A 20,519-nucleotide genomic window follows, 5' to 3' on the forward strand; every position below is an offset into this window, starting at 1 on the left:
CTAGATTGGAATTCTGGGCTGCAGATTCCCTCCCCTTCCCCACAAACTCTTCACACATCAGTGGGACTTTCAAATCCCCAAAATAATTCATGCCCTGCAAGCACAGATACCAAACAATCTGCGGGGGGCGGGGAATGAACCCCACTGCTGGAGCTAAGCACCTTATAATAATAATTTTTATTACCATAGAGCCTAACATGAAACATCCAATTCCTTTTACGACTAAAGGTGTTTACCAGGGTAGTTATAGCAGATATGAACCAAGTGGCAAAACTGCCTCAATTTATATTGCAAAGAGACAGCATTTTCCTTGGGAGAATGGAATTTATGAAGGAAATGGGATAACATGGCCATGCAACAGCTGCAGAGAGGTTGAATACAATATTTTCATTTTTCTCCCATGCTTCCTTCAAGATCTCAGGTTGGTGTACATGACCTTCTCCATCCCTACTTTATTCTCACAACTCTGTGAGGCTGAAAGATGGTGACTGTCCCCAGATCAGCACTGGGGGTGAGTCAGGATTCAAACTCTGCTTCCCCTGGTCCTAGTCTGACACATGAACCCCTATGCCATGCTGGCTTTCCTTCAATGATGTCACCAAGTAGGCTAAACCCAATGAATGACCATGCATGACCAGGTGGATGTGATGCCTCAATACAGCAAATGACCAAGTTTAAACAGTAACTCGAACCATGAAGCCCTCTGTGGCCTAGAACTATGAAGACTCCTTCTCCCAAGGACTATCACTCTGGCTTTTAAGGTCTTCTCAAATGTAATAGTTGCCAAAATGTCCAACTGCCACTTAAGACGCTCAGAGTCTTGGCAGCTCCCACAATGCTTTGCTTGGGCAGAAAAGGACAGAATAATGTCCCTGCGTGGCAACAATCCGGATGGCGCTTTCTTTGACATATGGGATGCTGCTAGGGGTTCCCAGCAGGCACATAAGCTCCGGAAAACTTGCCACGCTGTCTGACTGGTGACTTACACCTCTCCCCTCCTCTCCCTGCAGATGAAGGGGCAGGAAATGGAAAGAAGAAACTTGAGCTTACTGGAGTCTGCTGACTTAAACAAATGTCCAGAGTGAAGAGAGAAATCAATGTTGCTTTTATCCCAAAGCAAGCAGATCAGAGCAGCTGGAAAACAAGGAAAACAAGACAGCTCCAAGAGAGGAAAGAGGGGAGATCAGGGTGCAGCATAGGCGCCGACTCCATGGGGCTTGAGGGGGCCCGAGCCCCCTCAAAAATTCGTTTGGGGGGGCTCTGCCCCCCCAATAATCTCCGGCGCCCCTCCAGCAGAGCGCCATCGCCGCCCCTCCCCCAGCCCAAAATGCACAGGGTCGGGCTGCATGCCTCCTGCCCTCCCTCCCGAGCAAAAGCTCCACCTTCGGAGCTGATTAATAGGAGCAGCACGCTCTCCCCTATTCGCTCACGAGGAGGCGGCGCCACTTTATTTGCATATTCATGAGCTTATTTATTATTCATGAGCTTTCCCGGGCCCCCCCAATATTTTTTATAAGTCCGCGTCCCTGGGGTGCAGCCAATGCAAGCTGCTTCATCCTCCTAGCTTTGGGAGAGAAGAAAGGATACCCGACCATACACTGATATTTCCCGAGCCAATTTTTTGTAGAGCTAGGACCTCTGGCTGGACCAGAAATGAGACCTGAGTGGACTTCCAAAGATTTCCAGAGACCAGTGGCTGATTGGGAATGTTCAAGGAAAGTTAAATTGTCAAGGCAGTCGACTTTGCCCCCAAGCGAACCCCCAAGTGAAGAAGTCTCAGAGCCAGGGGAATGGTGGTGGGATGACAATGAATGGTCAGAGGGAGAAGTGGGAGGACGAGGAGGTGTCGGGAATTGAAGATGCAACAGGGTTTAGTGAGCAGGAAGAGGCTATGGCAGAGCGTGGTTCGGACTCAAAGGAAGGAGAGGAGGGGGGCCAGGATACAAAAATGAAGCAGACTGCTGAAGAATCACGGAGTCTCCCCCTCCTGCTGTGACCAGCTCCCCTTCTCCCTGGTCTCCCAGAACGTGCAGGGAAATGGAAGAGGGTGGAACAACGGGAGACAGAACAACAGAACACTAGCATTCTAGGGAAGAAACCAGGTGAGGAGCCTTAGACCAGTGTTCCCCAACCTTGGGCCTCCAGCTGTTTTTGGACTACAATTCCCATCATCCTTGACCACTGGTCTTGCTAGCAAGGGATGATGGGAGTTGTAGTCCAAAAACAGCTGGAGGCCCAAGGTTGGGGAACACTGCCTTAGACAGCTGTGGGAAGGTGGGGACCTTCAGTCCTCATGACTGCCTCATTGGGGCAAGACCTACTGGAAAGAATTACTGGGATCACTAGAACTGCATTGTTTTGGTTTCTTTGAATGAAGCATTAACTTCACTGATACCAGCATGGGTGTAGCCAGGATTTATGTTAGGGGCAGCAGCCTTCATATTAGGGGGGCAGAACCTCAGAAAGTTAAGTATTTTTATGGATTTACTTGATGGGGGGCAGCTGCCCCCCCTGCCCTCCTGGCTATGCCCATGGACACTGGTGTTTTTTATTGCTGACCGACTCCTGACTCCGACTCCTGAAATTCTGGGGAAAGATTCCAGAGAGGCTACCATTTCGTTGCCTCCAAACTCCACCTCTGCATACCATTTAATGAGCATTACTCCAAGGTGGATTGCCTTTCCCAATGGGGCACCCTTCGTATATTTGGAACTATAACTCCCATCATCCCTGATCATTGACAATGCCAGCTGGAGCTAATGGGAGTTGTAGTCCAAGTCATCTGGCATGCTCTGGGCATGGAGAAGCCTGGTGTATGCCTTAATATTTACTTACACACTATTTTATGTACAGGAGTACATTCCTCTACAATATGAGGTGTGCTTAGTGAAGAACTGTGGACTATTCTGCAAGCTCTCTCCTTTGTTCTGCTTTCCAGAAAAGAAATAGGCAGAGCCAGCTTGAGAAGAGACAGAGGGCTCAACTCTGGTAACATAACAAGGAGTTCTCACCTTGCTTAAACTCTTCCCCAAGTGAGAACAAAAGCAATATAAGGGTGTGCTACTCAAATAACTTTGTACAAACACAACCCTGAGATTGTGTTCTTTAAGTACCGGTAATTACTCCAATATAACAGCTTCATTCTTGGGAGCGATTTCTTGCAACAGATTCCCATTGGAGGAATTGCACACGGAAGTGGAAATCTATGTGGATTTTACTACAAAGGCCTTGGAGCAGGTCCCTATCACCTCCTGTTCAGCACCCACTCTTGGGAAACACATGTTAATGTTTAATGTATGCTCACAGTATACAGAGGCAGCTAGTCCCTGTCCCTGTTCATGCAACTCCATTCAAACTACCCGCCCCCACCCCACCCAGGTCCCTCATCTTGTCTTTTCCAAATCCACACCAGGCAGAGCAGAGGCTGAAGACAAATCCACCCCTTATATCCACCCTCCCCCAAAGTAAGTGAAATACAATTCACCACAGAAAGCTCGTTCCTGGTTTTCTCTAAAGGAGGACAGGAGGCCCACTGGACCAGACTGGATGTGTCTCCATTGAAGTGGGCAAGCTCCATGCTCTGGGTCACTTTGCCTCAAATCAATCTGTCATTCTCCAAAGTAGGCTGGGGACTGATGGTGATGGGTGCCACTGTGGGCCTGGCTTCCCAGTAGCAGTCTTGCCACCATGCCCCAGGATGTTGAGGGGGCAGGGCAGGAGTGAGGCTGGGGTAGTTCAAGCACGCCAGAACAGCCAATCTGATGCAATGAGCTGCTCTTTCTTGGGTATGCTATAGCTGGTCTTATTGACAACACATTTTTCTCCCAGCTACAGTACTCGCTCCTTCCCAGGCTCCTGTATTTCATGCATGCTGCCTTTCTTCTACTGTGTCTGCAAATTATTGGGTTGTTTGGTTGGAGTGTGCTTGTCTGACACCCTCCTCAATCAAGCTCTGGCTTTTGTTTTCTTTTAATCTCTTGCAAGCGCCCTGCATCCACAAAGCCACCAGCTGTTTGGGTGCACAACTGTGCATCCAGCTACTAAGAGGAAAACAAATAAACTGTACACTGTGTGAAAATGGGGCTTCACTGACTGTAGCTGTATAAAAAGTACAGTGGATAAAATAACGACAACAACCAAGCCTTATGAAGAATGGTTGAAGGCGCTGCATATGTTTAGCCTGGAAAAGAGGAGAATGAGAGGAGATATGATAGCCATCTTCAAATATCTCAAAGGCTTTCACATGGAAGAGGGAACAAGCTTGTTTTCTTCTGCTCTGTAGGACTCAAACCAGTGCCTTCAAGTTTTAAGAAAGGAGATTCTGACTATGGAAAAACTTGATGACATTAAGAACTGTTCGACAGTGGAACAGTCTCCTTCAGGAAGTTGTGGACTCTCCTTCCTTGGAGGTTTTAAAGCAGAAGTTGGATGGTCATCTGTCATGGTCATGGATGCTTTAGCTGAGAGTCCTGCATCTTAAAAAAAACCAACAACCCAGTAGTAAAATAATTTAAAGCAAATTACAGTCAAGAGAATATATGTATCGGGGTCAAAGGCTAGGACAAAGAGGTGAGCCTTCAGCATACAATGAAAACAACATTAAGAAGGTGGCAGATGCACTTCTGTTAGGGGAAGGAATTCCACAGCTTAGGAGTTGCCACAGAGAAAGCCCTGTGAACCTGAAATTTACAGGGAGGAAACATTTCATTTGGTGTTGCTTATGGGTAACATCATGTGAACTACACAGCTTAAATGAGAACACAAGCACAAAGTAAACTCCAGAGTGGATAAGCCTTAACACCAATACATACAGTCGTAATATATAAACCTTAGAAACAAGCCCATCACAGTTACTAGTCAGCAGTTTTATTTTACTAGCCTGCTAAGGTGAGCAGCCTCTTCCTGTGCAGCTAGCATGGAAATGTAAGCTCCAAGCCACTTAGCAAGTTAGTTGCTGTTTTTATACTGCCTTCTGCCCAGCATGCTGGCAGAGAATAAATGGAGCTGTGTTTTTCCATGCTGGCCAGAAGCCTTTTCCTCTGTGGTCAGCATGGAAACTAAGAAGGCTAGCAGAAGAGGGAAGGAGCCATCCGCCTCTCCGCTGTCAGCACACTCACTTGCCTACACGGAACTCCTTGTTACCCATGCCAACCAGGCAAGTTAGATGTAATATATGCAGTGGTTTGTGGACTAACACCTGGGAAATTGGGGTTCTAGTCCCCCCTTGTCCATGAAGCTCACTGGGTGATTTTGGGCTGCTCACTGTTTCTCAGCCTAATCTGCCTCACAGGGTTGTTGTGTAGATGAAAATGGGGAAGGGGAGAACCATGAATTAGGTGGGATAAAATTGCAAATAATAAATAAACACCGCCTGCTAGTTCAGGGTACCCCATGTGAGAGACCCTAATAGCAAAGGACTCATGCTGACAATGGCAGTACAACCACCAGCTGCAGCGGCAGAAAAAAAAAAGAACATTGAAATTTAGCTCTTATTTACTATGTGAGTGCATGCACACACATTTGTGTAGTTACTGAAATGTCCAAGTTAGCTACCCTAATTTCAGGCTATAGGTGTATAGGAAGACATTAGTGCAAGGTAGCCAATGGCTCTTAAACCCTCGGTAAGTTAAGGACTTCCCCTGCATGTGAGGACAGGCTCTGGCAGATTGAGTGGACGAGATCAATAGTGGGTCTAATGGTCAATAAGGCTGTTTCTGCACGTGCTGTAGAGAGGAGTGAGGGGCAGATGGGGATGGCCAACCTGGGATGGTAGCCCATTTGGGAGAAGGAAAACTCTTGTCCTAAATCTCCGCTGCCTTGCAGGAGGATATCTTTGGGAGAAGAAATGGCTAAGGAGTAAGATGGTTGGATGGTGCCTTGTACGCCTCTTTCCAGCAACTCTTGAAACCAAGCTGGTTCCAACATATTGCTCTGAGTCTGAGAGGGGAGTCTTGTCTGGGCAGCCCAGGACCTCTGTAAACACTGCCTAGGCTAATGCAACAGTCTGACTTCATCCGCTGAGGCTCACTCCATTGCCTCTTGAGACAGACGGATGCCAACAAGTGCAGAGGCAGCCTTAAAGTGGAGATTTTGAGAACCCAGTTGTGATGCTTTTGGAAATTTCATCCTTCAGTGTCTCTTCTGACAATAAGGAGAAGGTCGGAAGCGTTTGCTTTAAGACAAACCACCGTTCCCTGTTATAACTCAGAGAAGCTTTATTTTCGAATTCTGGCTAGTTCACTAACTAGATTTTAAGCCTGTCTGGGTTTCAATTTGCCAAGAAGAAAGGAGAAGTCCTTTCCCTTCTATCCTTTGTCAGCCTTCTTTGGTCAGAAATCACAATTACCAAAGTCCATGTACTATGTATGTTGATCTCTCAACATTGATAAAACAAACATTATCATGAGGAAGCTAAAGTTTATTATAAAGACAAAGTGTGTTTGTGGTTTGTGATTTAAAAAGAAGGCTTTATCAGTAGCTAGTCTGGCTCCTATGAGCACGCCTTGAACTCTCTTTTTATCTAGAAAAGGGCAGAAGGAAGTCAACTATAAGAGAAGCCTGTGTGCAAGAAATAAATGAAGACTGGGGAGTTTAATGGTTATGGGAAGAATCAAGAGATCTAGAAGAAAACGAATGATTGGTTGCGTATTTCTTGAAGTATAGGGATTTCTCCACACGGTGCATAGCTAAACTTTGAAATTCACTCTCACAAAACATAGTGATGGCCACCAACATGGATGGAGGACCAGTGGCAATTTCCCACATGCATGACAACTGTCCAACCTTTTGGTTTCTAATAATGTAACATTTAAACAAAATGTTTGTAAAATGTAAAAGTCTCAGTACTACTTTGAGAAGGAGGTTTAAAAAGTTGTTGCTGCTGTTGTTGTTGTTATAATTATACAGAACAACAACAACAAAGACTGAAGATTCAGAGAAATACCCATGTCCAGCAAGCTCAATAGGGGAAGAGGATGGTTATAACTCAGAGACCCATGTCTCAGCTTCAAAAAGAAAAGTAGCAAAAGAAGGCACACATTATTTTTCTTCTGTGAAAGTATCCAAGTTCAAATTACAAGGGTGACTCAAATTAAGGGGGAGCGCAGGACTGTTTAAAGCAACAGGGATCCTTTAGGAAGCATTCTGCTGGGCGCAGAGACCAAAACTCTCTCCATCCCCCAACACAGGGTCTCAGCAAACCTTAAAATGAATTCCGTGATCACAGAATGGCCTGAAGACGGCTCTTTGAGATGGAAGCAATTCTGAGTCATGAGTTTCTCCGTGATAGTGATAATTAGACAACGCACACTGGGCTGCCTTAACCTGAATGGGTTTTCTGGAGACGGGAGATTAATTTGGGTTCTTTTCTGATACAAACTCAAAAGCACGAATGCCAGCTTCAAAAGCTAATACACTGATGAGACTCCCTTTCTTAGATACATCACATTCAATTTCTAGTGCAGGGATGGGGAACATTTCCCTTTCCCCCTGTTGAGAACAACATTACTTGGAGGTAATCTGTCAGGGGCTCCTTGCCAGCAGTGGGTAGAGCCAAATCAAAATGTAGGCTTGGCCACCTCTTAATCTTTCTCTTTCTGCCACCACATTTCCCTTTTCTTCCTCACCCATCAGACTGCGAGGGGAGGACCCGATTGCTCTTGCCAGAGTCTGAGCTGTCTGCATGCAGAGGGCTTAGGAAATTAGACTGAGGGCTGAAGGCTGCTCACCTTTACACTACTGCAATTAGCTGAGGAGAACCTCAAGCTGGTGAAAATGGCCTTTACGTCAACTAAATCTGGCACTTAAAATGTTTTGCCTTTGATCCTGAGCACTGCGCTGGTCTCCAAAGGGCTCGTTGCTAAGTAGAGAAGGGCAGATGAAGCAAAACAGGGACTGATGGGAACTGGGCATGCACATTCCTGGCAGCAGGTGCTGCTCTGCTTGGCTGGGATTCAGCAGCACTAGTTGCCCACAGAATACTCCTATATTTTAATAGAGAAAGACAGATAGTCTCAAGAGACAGCTTGAATCAGCAAAATGGATTCAATAATTTTCTCATTGCTCACAGGAAAGTTTCCGAGCCTGCCATGCAACTCTGCTGAGCTGTGTCCAAATTTGGAATGCAGTACTCAAGTTATCCAAACTCTGGAGCTGTGTCCGGAAAGCAGCTTCCCCGTGGCAGATTTAATGCTAAAGTCCTACTGCATGAGGGTGTGGCTGGCATAGTTCCTAGGTAACATGTACATTTTAGGTGCATTGATATTTAAAAGAATCTTGACAGGAAATGTCCAGAGTTTTGCCAGTGCACCTTGCTTTAAGACCTATACGGTCAACCCAGTATTTCAATTGACTTCAGCCTTTTCAGATGTAACATGGGACCACACAGTCTCCACTCCCCAGCTCTTTTGTGAACATAAGAAAAAGATCATAAGCATGTCCTTTAAAACAAACCACAGTTCCCTGTTATATCGAAACTCAAGATGAACTTTGGTTTAAGATCCTGGATTGTGCACAAGCTGGATTTTAAACAAACCACTGGCTTATTTATGCAGCAGAAAGCCATGGTTTTCCCATTATGTCTGAGGCACATCTTCATCTGGACAATGGAAAGCATTGTGTAGGAGACTGATCTTAGGGATGGTAAGTCCTGACTCACAACTGGGTATTGTAATCCAACCTAAGGTGGGTCACACCACAACTGTCTCTTTTCAAATGGTTCTTAAGAATAAGACAAAGAAGCGATGCCAGATGTATGTGGAAAGAGAAGGTGAGAGTAGGAGTGAGAGAGAAGGAGAAATACTATGGAGAAATAAGAAAACACTGAAGAGAGAGCTCAACACAGGGTTTGTTTAAAAATTAGACATATGGCCCTTGTTGCTGGTTGAGGTTAAATGTGGGTCCCAAGTCTGAAAAGGTTGGAAACTATCAACAATGGGATTGCTTCGCTCTGGCCTGTAGACTGTTGAAAGTCAAGTCAACCTAAATATTTGTTTCCAGCCCATTCCTCACCAGGTTGTACTCTAGGAGGCCCTGAGTTGAGACACTCCACTTTCTCCCATTGTTGTCTACATATTTTCATACAGAATCAAAATGGAAGACAGCATTTTGTGTTTGGTAATTGTTTTTATTCTTTTCAATAAAGTTTGTAAAGGAAAAAAAATTAAAAGTGGGGAAACTTTGTCTCGGCACCCTAAAGGCTGCAATCAGGGCTTAATTTTGAACCAGACAGAGATATCCCAGCTTCACAGTGTATTTTCAGTGCCAGTGTCTATAACGTCTGTCAACAAGAGAGGTGTTGAAGCTTATATCCTTAGCAATAGTAAAGAAATGCCATCAGTGTTATAACTCTTTTTCTGAATGCATTCCCAGCCAGGCATCCACCCTGAAGCCTCAATTTGTAGCAGCTCTGCTGCTGCCAAACCACTGAGAGACTGCATGGGCCTCCCCATCTGATCACTAGCCTGCTGGGAAGATGTGTGGTGGTGAGAACCATGGAATGGGATATTCATATACCTTCCAGGTACATGAGAATACATCACAGCAAAGCAGCTCCCACACTGCAAAAGGGGCCTATACCTAATCCAGTTCCTCCCCCTCACCTCCATAGCCTGCAGCCTTCCCTCTCTGCCAATGAATTCTCAAGCAACTCAGAAGGAGTATATTATCTGGATAAATCGAGCAATCTCGCACTTCCACAGGCTTCCACGCAGGTTGCCTACAAATGCACGCTCGTTTGAAAGGAAGAGAAAAGACTCCTGGAGGGAAAGCCAAAAGCTGAAGGCCTGGGGAAATAAGACTGGTGTGTGGGGCGATGTGACAGATTCTTTGCCCAGCCCATGGAAAAAGCCTGTTCCCATCAGGCCACTGATGATGTGGAATGTCTCATTACAGGCAACAAAACCGTCTCAGCCTGCCAAGGTCAAAAAGTAGGACAAAGAAAGAGGGGGCATGTGGAAGGGTAATGGCAGAGGGCAGGAAGCAAGAAAAGGCTTGTGGCATGTGCGATTGTATACTGTTGAGTTGTTTTGCAGCAGCCTCAGATGCACCGAGAGCAGCAATAAACCAAAGTGAGATCATTTCATAGGCTGTGAGGGGTGGAGAAAAATCCAAGTGTGAGAAGGAGGCAGAGTTGAGGGCCAGAACACTGGTAAAGATATGGCCAGGGCAATGACTAGGCCCAGTCTCTCCCACCCACCCCATGACCCTGCCCAGCCAAAATGCCCCCAACATCCATTGTGGCACTGTAGGTCCCAGGACTGAGTAAGAGGATAAGCAGTGACTGTGGCAAACACATTGCGACTCCTTTCTCCCCACTGCTCTAGTCCAAGGGAGGCCCTAGGCTGGTTTGAAGAGTTCTTGGAGAAAATGGGGGCCCTTCTGGCCATGTCGGAAGAAAGCAACCCACATTGGAGCTACAGAACAGAAACCAGTTGGTAGAGGGGTCACTAAAGAGCTTAGGAACATAGGAGCCCTGCTGAATCAGACTAAAGGCCTACCTGGTCTAGCATCTTGTTTCCCACAAAGCCCAACAGAATGCCTATGGAAAACCCACAGGCAGGACATGAGTGCAACCACCCTCTTCTGCTGTGGCTCCCCAGTGACTGGCATCAAGTCGCATACACAGAGATACCCCTAAAGATTTCCTCCCCACAGTGCTCATCTGTGCAATGGGAAAGGCCATAGCAAAGTGGGTAGAGCACCTGTTTTTGCATACAGAAGGTCTGAGGTTCAATCCCAAACCATACTGAGGAACTCACGATTAAGATTTCAAGAGGCTAGATCAGGCTTCCTCAACCTTGGTTTTTGGCCCACAACTCCCATGATCCCTAGCTAGCAGGACCAGTGGTCAGGGATGATGGGAACTGTAGTCTCAAAACATCTAGAGGGCCAAGGTTGAGGAAGCCTGGGCTAAATGGCCACATGACAAATGTTTCATGCAGCCCCAGCTAACTAAAGATCAGTGTTGGAAGCTACTCATAGGAAGAGGCACACTTCCTTGTGCAGAATCCACCCAGCTCAGTACTGCCTACACTGACTGACAGCAGCTCCTCGGGGTTTCAAGGAGGAGATTTCTTTCCAGCTCCATCTGGAGATGTCAGGGGCTGGATCTGGCATTCTGCATGACAAGCATGTGCTGTACCCAAACGCACCTCCCTCAAATCCCTTTTATCTGACCTGTTATTTAATCCATCCCTACCCCCCACCCCAATGCTATCTGACGACTTGCTGCCTGACAGATACCCTGGCTACACATGGCCAGAATGCCCTTGCAGGCTCCAGCCTAGAACGGCACCCCTCTGAAGCTGGGATAAGGGGCGGGGGGGACGGACAAATGCAAGTTGGTTATTAATTTTAACCAAATCAAGGTGTGCCTAGTTTGCTCCTGTGAGACCATGGCTCACCCAGTGGGCCATCCCCAGCTGTATGCGCTCACCACTTGGCAGAGGAAACGCATGCCTCGGTGATCCAGATTTGGCATTTCCACCAGGACAGCCCCCCTTCTCTAATTACATCTTTAGATTGTCTTTCCCTTGCCACTTCCTGTTCCCAATTGCAGCTGTGAAATATGCTAATCCGCTGCTTACACCATGAGAAACAAGAGAGCTAATAATAACCTGCAAGTTTTCAAAGCGCGCACACAGAAAAGTGTAGTTTTCAGCATCTCACCCTTCCTAGTGCAGCTGCCATCCCACACGGGCTGACCCCATGCGCTGTGTGACAACTGGCTGGGACCAGCCTGTTTACTTTGTGCTCACTATGGCCTCCCCTACTAGGAATCCCTTAATGCTTGAATGGCAAGTGCCCACTCTCTGTTTCAAAAAACACAGCTCAAGTGAGACCGCCCCTCTTCTTTGGACCAGCTGGTGTCGGAAAAATGCAGATCCTTTAAAGTTACACAGAACTCTTTGTTTGGGATAAACATCAAGGGGGGGGGGAGAAAAAAATACTCGATGCCTTTGAGGTGCATCATAGTACAGTGGTACCTCGGGTTAAGAACTTAATTTGTTCCGGAGGTCCGTTCTTAACCTGACACTGTTCTTAACCTGAAGCACCACTTTAGCTAATGGGGCCTCCTGCTGCCGCCGCGCCACTGGAGTGCGATTTCTGTTCTCATCCTGAAGCAAAGTTCTTAACCCGAGGTACTATTTCAGGGTTAGCGGAGTCTGTAACCTGAAGCGTATGTAACCTGAAACGTATGTAACCCGAGGTACCACTATATTTCTCAATGTAATGCTATGTCTGCATATTATCAGTTTCAGCTTGATGAGGATGGGGCCAGCCAGCACAAGAGATTATGCTGTCTTAAAAGGTGAACTGACTTCCACTGCTGTCTCCTCTTGCCCTTCTTTAGTTTTTGCTGATGTTTGAGCAGAGGCCACTCAGACAGTTCTAGGCACTCTGGGGCCCTTCTCACCCCACAGTACAGTCGTACCTTGGTTTTCGAACAGCTTAGTTCACAAACAACTTGGAACTCGAACGTTGCAAACCCGGAAGTGGGTGCTCCAGTTTGTGAGCTTTGCCTCGAAGCCAAACGTCCAGCGTGGCTTCCGATTGGCGGCAGGGCGCTCCTGCTGCCAATTGGAAGCTACACCTTGGTTTCTGAATGTTTCAGAAGTCAAAATGACTTCCAGAATGCATTCTGTTTGAAAACCAAGGTGTGACTGTATGTCTCTTGGAGGAAGGGTCCTTCCTCAGAGTGAGGCACTGTGAGGGAGGCAGTTTTGGAGAGCGCATGAGCCACTGCTCTGAAGTGGTATCAAAGGTTCCACATTTTACTCTTGGCAATGGCAAATACTATTAAAGTTTAAACACTTGTAAATTATGGAAGTTTAAACAGGTGCTCTCACAGAGCCAACCACTCAGCCCGATCCATTGCAATGAGGCAAAGGACTCACCTTGTCTAATAGGAAGGCTGGCCCCATATGTGAAAATCTGTCAAACTCAAAAGCTTGTTTTCATCAATTTCAACCATAGTTAAGTTTCAAAAGAGGTTCTATTGTCTGCACTGCATTCCTTGATCTAGAGGTCTCTTTTAAAAGTATCACTCTTTGCATTTAAGATGTAAGGGAAAGACCTGGCATTTTACTGAAGGGGCTTTAGATCAAGGGAGGAACCCAGCCAGGTCTGTGCATTTATGGGTATCACCTACTTGTGTGATGGTTAAGCCTCAGATCATTCTTGTGGGTTCTCTCCCTCTTCATTAATTTTCAACATGTTCCCTTGAGGGTTTTGCAGTTGTATGTTCACTGCGCTAATAGCACCCGCATGCAAATAATCTTGGATTGCACTTTCTATTGTGTCTCACCCTAGTGATCACTTTGAATTTTCACAAGTGCACAAAGTAACATCAAAAAGCTGCAACCTGCTCCACAAAGCTCACCTTTAGAACCAAAGTGTGTGTCCAAGTGTATGTGCACCCACACTAAAGTCTCACTAGGCTCCTCCAAAAAACAGATAATCACAATGTCCGATTCACAAAAAATTTATCAGAATTTTTTGAGCATGGTAAGTTGGAGCAGGAATTGTATCATTCTTCAGACTAGTTAGTACAAATTGCAGTATGTTGTATGCTGCAACATCTGTGTCAACTTCAAGTAAGGCATGGATCAATGGAAGACTCAACTACAGCAGTTATGTACTTTTACTGTAATATATTAGGAGGATAGGAAACATTCCTTTACATTAAAGCTGCACCTGCTATACAGTGAATCAGAGATCATACAGAGTCATTTAAGACCTTTAAGGATCCCCAGGTACAGATTTCCTCTGAAATGTAAAGCAAGGGGATAGATGGAGGCTGTAGGACCTTCCACTGCTTTTTCTAAAAGAACAAGAACAACATTTAGATTGCCAACTCAGAATGGACAACTTAGAACCCTATACCACCCAGACCTGCTGGTGCAACCTAGCCAGATGGGTGGGGTACAACAACAACAACAACAACAACAACATATTTGCCTTTGGAGACTGTGTGGTCCAGGACTTGAATGCAGCTTGATTAATGAGGAAGCATGAAACACAGGTGCTTTGTGCAAACTATGACTGCACTCCCAGCTGCACTCAAATTCCGCAAGCAGGTTGGATAACCCTTACCTCCAACTCTTCTTAATTTGCACCCTCCACTCCAGGGGTCAGCAAAGTGGTCCTGCAGACGCCGCAGTGGGCAAATGCTATTTCCAGCACTCCTTCCAGTGCGGAGGAGGTGTGCGCAGCTTCCCATTGGCTGCAGGAGCTTCCTGCAGCCAATGGGAAGCCGGTCAGCATCGTGGAAGGTGGTCCCTGCTCTCCTTCATGCTGGTTTAGCGTGGCGCAAGGGAGCCAACAGAGTGGGTGTCGGGGGTCCCCAAGTGGACGGGGGGTTCCATGGGCCAGTTAAACAACCCCCATGGGCTGCTTGTGGCCCATGGGCCTTAGGTTGCTGATGCCTGCTCTACTCTATGTATTTTACCTTTATATCAACATCAGAAATAATTTAAAACATCAGAGGTATCACTCAGATTGGATATAGGAATCACACCACTCTTTAATGTTTCTGGACCCTGGCCTTCCACATCCTTGTTTCCTCCAGGTGTTGTTGGACTAGACCTTCCATTAGTCCTTACCATTGACCATGCTGACTGGGACTGATGCGAGTGGTAGTTCAACATCACCTGGAGGGAACCAGGTTGGGGAAGACCATTGCATTTTGCATGCCCAAGTTTTAATGCCAGGCAAAAGAACTCAAAAGGGCAAGCATGCAGGCAAAAGAATCCAGCGAAGGGAGATGTGCCACATTGCCAGCAATGGTGCATGCATCCCTTTGAGACATTACAGAAGTCATATTTTTGATGGTTTCACATCACATCTCAAATAGTGGGATAATCCCAATAAGGAATTTAGGTCAGTGACTGAGATCCAATTCACACTGGATTCACAGCAGCTGCTCTATTAGTTTGGCCTATTGAAGCTCCCTGCTCAAGGTGGCTGGTAGATCTGGAGGGGCTTTATTCTCTTAAGCCTCCGAGGTGTATTCTCTTAAAGATTTTACTTCCTGCCCGTGGAGAGATGGGAGGAAACAATCCCACACAGGACCACATTTCTTTCCTACAGGAGAACGGACGATTTTGGCGATGAGTCATGCAACCTTTTAACTTCAAACAAGAAGTGGCTGCCATGGACCGAAGAGAAGGGGAGTGAAGCAGTCATCGCAAGTTTGGCGTTTGTGTGGAACAGCCTTGTTCTTTGTTATCGTGTTTGGAATCTTGATGTACTGTATTTAGAGGGTCTTTTGACACCCATGCTAAAAAAAAAAACCCCAACTTTTTTTTTTACTTGACAGACATCACACAATGCAAGATCATTTTACATAGATGAGCCCAGCAGATGATTTCCCTCTCTACCCAACAGTGTGAACCGTATGTCTCTTCTGAATTTGTCTAGCAAATTATCTTTGCAACTGGGGGGGTGGGGGTAGCCTTTGCTGCCAAGCTGTCTAATTTGTATGCAGATTATTGGTCCCTGGCAGATGATTTATATACGCGAGCCTAACTATGCATATCCAAGACATTTGAACTTGAACTCCTTATTAACTGACACAGCCACTCAAAACCCAGGAACAGTTTCAAGCAAGAGGCCAGCTTTCTCCAGGCCTCCATTTATTTCCCTACTGGGGCAATACATCTCCTTACCTTCCACTGGTGAGGTCTTCAATCTCTTGCAAATATTATGTACACCCCCATAGGTGTCGTTTATCCGGTTCACAGCCTCTCCACTGCGAAGTTCCATGAGGTTCCGCAGATCCATAACAGAGCAACCAAAGTCCCCCTCATGGTTGCCCTCAACCACAGAGTTCCCAGGGTGGTGATCGGCAGAGTTGTTCGTCATCTTGACAAAAGCAGAGTTGGTTCAAGCAGAGAGCAGCACAAGAAATGTTGTCTGCAACTTTTTCACTTCTGTGTCTCTTTCCTCAACGGAAACAGAGCAGGTAATGTAAACCTCTGAGCTCCACGCAGAAAGCAGCCCAGTTCTGTGGCCTGTATGGCACCACAAGCAACGCCTCTGGGGGAAACGGAGGATCCTGGGTTAGAGGGAAGGGCTAGCAAGGGGGTGGGGATACCAGCGCTTCCTTTTGCAGTTCCCCAGGTAAAGCTGGTGAGCCTAGCCAAGCCCAACTTCTTCCGATGAAGGTGTAAACAGGATGCACATGTTACCGTGGAAGCAACCTTAGCAACAGCCAGTGTGCATCTCCCAGAGAAAGAGATGGGCTCCCTGGATACTGTCTTCAACTGAAACTGCAAGACAAGGAAACAAAAATTATAAGTTAATAAGAGACCCAAGAGGACAGTTTATATACACATGGGTGCAGCAGAGGCAATGGGAAGTATCCATTATGGGAATGAAATTGCAAGGGATGCAGCCAAGTTTAAAGATTGTCCCAGATATTGTGCTGCTCTTCAGAGCAGCTCTGAATGCATTTAATGATGTTTTTGCTGCCTTTCCATTCACAAGAGTGCTAAAATAATAATAATACACAATTATAAATAACAATGTACTGCAAAAAAACAACAACAACCTTTTGGAAATCAGATGTACCAAGGCTAGCCTTTTTTGTTTGTTTGTTTGTTGAAGCCCCATAAGACGATGTGCTCAATTCAAACAGATTTGCAAATTCTTGGCATCAGAGAGGAAAATACAAAGAAGACAAGAAAAGGTTACAAAATGGCAGGGAAGTGATACAAAGGAAGGGAGTTTCTAACTGACTTTACTGCTTTTTACATTAAAAGGCTGCAAGTGGATCCTCCAGGGAAATTCCCAACCTTAACAGGACAAAAAGGCATATGCCATAAAGAACAACCACCTAAGGACACAAAAGCATGATGGCTTCAGCCCTTGTGGCTTCTCAGCAGTGCTATTGAGCAGAAGAACAAAACTTTAAGGACTAGTGCCTGAGGCTGCTTTTTCCTCTCCTTCCTCCCCATCCCTTTTTCCTAGTGCGTCATGTCTTTTATAAGCCACTCTGGTGGCCTTTTCAGCAAAAGGGTGAGGTTAAGATGCTTTAAATAAATATAATAAAAACTGCTTTGGAAAGTAGTCTCTCCCCACCCTCGCCCCGCCCCCAGCCACTATGAAGGGAAAAACCAAGGGCTCAGCCTCCCTTCACCCCTGTTCCACTCTTGCAGGGAGGAATTTACAGCTCCTATGTTGGTGGAGTGGAGGAAATGCCCCCCTCCGCAGGAAAGCAGATTTTGAGAAACTTCCCAACAGTATGACCAGCTCCCTGTTGCAGGAAGCAGTGGGCTCTCCTTCACTGGATGCATTTAAGCAGAGGTTGGCTGGACGTTTGTTAGGGGTGCTGCATCTTCATCCCGCACTGCAGATCTTGCAAAGAGCACGGGGTTGGGCTTGATGGCCTTAGAGGTCCTTCCTAGGGCTATGATTAACTCTCTGATCTTGCTTTGGTGTGCAGGGATGAGCCCAATCTATAGCTGCCAGCAATATTCTTCGACTTGACATAGAAGTGTGCATCCAGACTCCCATCAGATTTTGTGTGTTTGGGCAGGGGTAATAGATTTGTTTTGACCCCCAATAATATGCTACAAGAGTAGAGAGATTTTCTATCAGTAGATGACCTTTCCTACTCTGTGCATACAGATATTGATATACAGATGCTAGGCAGCAGAACTGCATTTTAATGAATGACACAATATTAAATGATGGACAAGAGTGGAAGGAAAATTTGCTGTTCTGTTAATTCCGCAATTCCTTTGGGGCTCTATTTTCTGGACCCAGAGCTATATCTTAATGGAAAACTATTTAAGGTCACTGGGTTTGGCCTCTCAGGCCTAACTAGCTTGTGTCCTCGCCATACACACTGTACAAAATCAACACAAAAGTCTGCTGCAAGCCAACATCATCCATCGGAGACATTTCTTAACCGTGAATGCCTACTGGACATCTTCCCTCCTTTCACAGAAACAAGGACCCAGCCCTAAGCCTTTCTTTCACTTTAGAAATACAACCCAAATTGCTGGATGTTAGGAAGCAGCGACAGGGAGAAAACACCTCTGAAATCCAGCTTTCCAGATGTTGTAAGAGAAAAGTCCTTTTCAGAACAGTGCTCACAGGCTCCAATAGAGGCTCCATCCCTGCGCAGTACATGCGACAGTCAGAGGGCAGGGCTAGTCGGGGCAGGGCTACACAATGCAGTCCGGCTTCCCCCTTGTACACTGGGGGAGCTTGTGACCACTACCCCTGAAAAGTCTTCAATGGAATGTAGTAGATCCATTTCTTTAAAACTGGGGTTTACCCCAGCTGCATATAAAGTGGGTTGAGGGTCCAGGTTTTAGAGCAAAAGGGGATAACTTGATTCTGGAGCTGGGAGCTTCAGCTGAAGGAAATGTGACATCCAGTTGGAGGCTGCAGTGGGTGGGAGGACAGGATTGAGCCCATTGCACCTGTGTGCCACTTTTGCACTAAAATCTTACTTGATAAGTGATTCTGGCATATCCAAGTTTAAAAAAAAATGGGTCTGCTGCTGTCACACACAATTTGGGTCAGAAAAAGTAGCTGCACTTTCTGACCCAACTTGCTGATTTTCTCCTAATGGAGAAGCAGCTTTCCGTGAAATTGTTTAAATAAGGACTTTGCCCTGGCACTGCATTTTGCACTCTAGCTAAGTCTGACTTTTAGCTAAATTGCCATGGTGTGTGTGCGCGTGTGTGTTCTGATTTCCCACTGCATGTAATGGGCTTCTCTTCCACTCTGAATGCTTACCATGAACTTAGTGATCAATTTGCCTTGCACAGATTCACATCTGAACCATGGGCAACACGGACCATGCAACACCTTGATGTTCAATGTGGCAACAGACACTCAGGCTGGGAGTGGCAACCCTTTACACTTTATGGGTTATGTAGCAGGCTGTCTTATAGCAAGTGAGACCAAACTGACCCATCTAATTCAGTGCCAGCTACAGTATAGTGGCTGGCAATGGCTCTCCAGGGTTTCAGACATGGGTCTTTCTCAGCCCTGTCTGAAGATGCTGGCAGATGATCTACTAATGAGTTACAACCCTTCCCTATTGGTTGTATCCAATGCTAGTTCTACCCAAAGTAGAACCATTGAAATTAATGAGCCTAAGTGAGGCATGCTCATAAACTTCAGTGGGTCTATTCTGAGAAAAACAAACATTGGATATAACCCTACGTCTCACTGGTCCCCCAACTCACTTTGACCATCTCTCACTGTTCAAACTGAGGTTGGGAAGGGAATCTGGTTTTCTTAGCTCAGGTTTGTAAATCTCCTGGGTATGCATAATCTACTACAGAACAGACCTTTCCCTGAAGAAACAAGCAACATAAGAAGTCATTAACTTCATTCAAAACATTAAGACCAAAAATAACAACTTCTACAGCCATCTGAGTTAAGGAACGTGTACTGTTATCTTGCAAGAGCCAGAGCCTTACAGTTTGTGATTCTGAACTAGACATCAGGGACATTGCATGAGCTAATAAGCAGCTTCCACCACATACCGGAGCACCCAGTCTTGGCAAATGACAATCTGCCTTAAAGGAAATCGCCAGTTGCATAAGGATAGAAAAAGGAAAACTGTAACAGATGGACATTGCAGGAACCGAGGCGGGGATATGGAAGTGTTCAAAGGACAAACTGTTACTCTCCCTAGTCACATCCTCCTCAGCCTTGATAACAGGGCCAGTTGCATCCTTCGCTGAGAATCTTCAGCTTCAATAAGAGTGAATTCCTCAACCGATATATATGGGGGGATTTGGCTGTGCTATTCAGCCCCAGAGCATTTTTCTAGGCTGCCAAGTAAAGTTGCGACTACAGTATTCTCAGCCCAAGACCCCACCACTCTGTGACACTAACTATACATTGCACCTATGTGCACCCAAGGGCCAAACTAGGAGTGATGAAACTGAATGAATGAAGATCTGCTCTCTGAATTTTTGCAACAGCAACTGCGGGTGGGGGCGGTGGCGGTGGCAGTGGCAGGAAGGTGATCAAGTTCAGGATCCTGGTGCTGGCAAAGAAGGCTCAACCCTTTCCCCGTGCTGTTTTCCCAATGCAACCCCCCCCCCAGCTGCCACTTGCACCATTAGGGAAAAAAATTAATGTGTGTACACATGTATGCTTTTCTCCACAGGGCAAATAGCAGCTTTGAGGGGAAAATTTTAACTGGCAAATGGCATGGTGAAAAGGTGCCACAGTTCCAGTCTGGACTGCTTCCTCTAGCTGGTGGCTCCTATTTGCAAAGCAGAAAGGCATTCATTTGTTATCGGGTTTGGTTCACCCCTGAGCCCTAACATTTCCTTTGGAAGAAAGAAAATTTAAAACAGAGGTGACTGTTGTACTTTGCTTACTTTTTATTTATTTAAAAAATGTACAATTATTTACACCCATCAATGTTTCCTTTCTCATAGCAACACAAGCCTTTTGCCACTTGCCATTTCTTTGCTCCCAATTCCTTTCCCCGTGTGGCTTTTCCCACTAGCAGCATTCCAAACACTTGTTATAAATAT

At 46.0% G+C, this 20,519-nt stretch overlaps 1 protein-coding gene across 19 annotated transcripts in view; it reads right to left on the reverse strand.

Annotated features, from left to right (window-relative positions):
• Nucleotides 1-20,519, reverse strand: part of ATP2B4 (ATPase plasma membrane Ca2+ transporting 4) — a 166,076-nt gene that overhangs the window by 71,911 nt on the left and 73,646 nt on the right. For all 19 annotated transcript variants that reach the window (XM_083508791.1, XM_083508808.1, XM_083508797.1 and 16 more), the window contains exon 2: nucleotides 15,669-16,271. In XM_083508791.1, the coding sequence (XP_083364917.1) occupies nucleotides 15,669-15,864 (196 nt within the window). In that variant the 5' untranslated portion in view covers nucleotides 15,865-16,271. The remainder of the gene's footprint in view (nucleotides 1-15,668; nucleotides 16,272-20,519) is intronic.

The sequence above is a fragment of the Podarcis liolepis genome (assembly GCF_965112155.1).
Source record: "Podarcis liolepis genome assembly, chromosome: 6".
In the NCBI taxonomy this organism is placed as follows: Eukaryota; Metazoa; Chordata; class Lepidosauria; order Squamata; family Lacertidae; genus Podarcis; species Podarcis liolepis.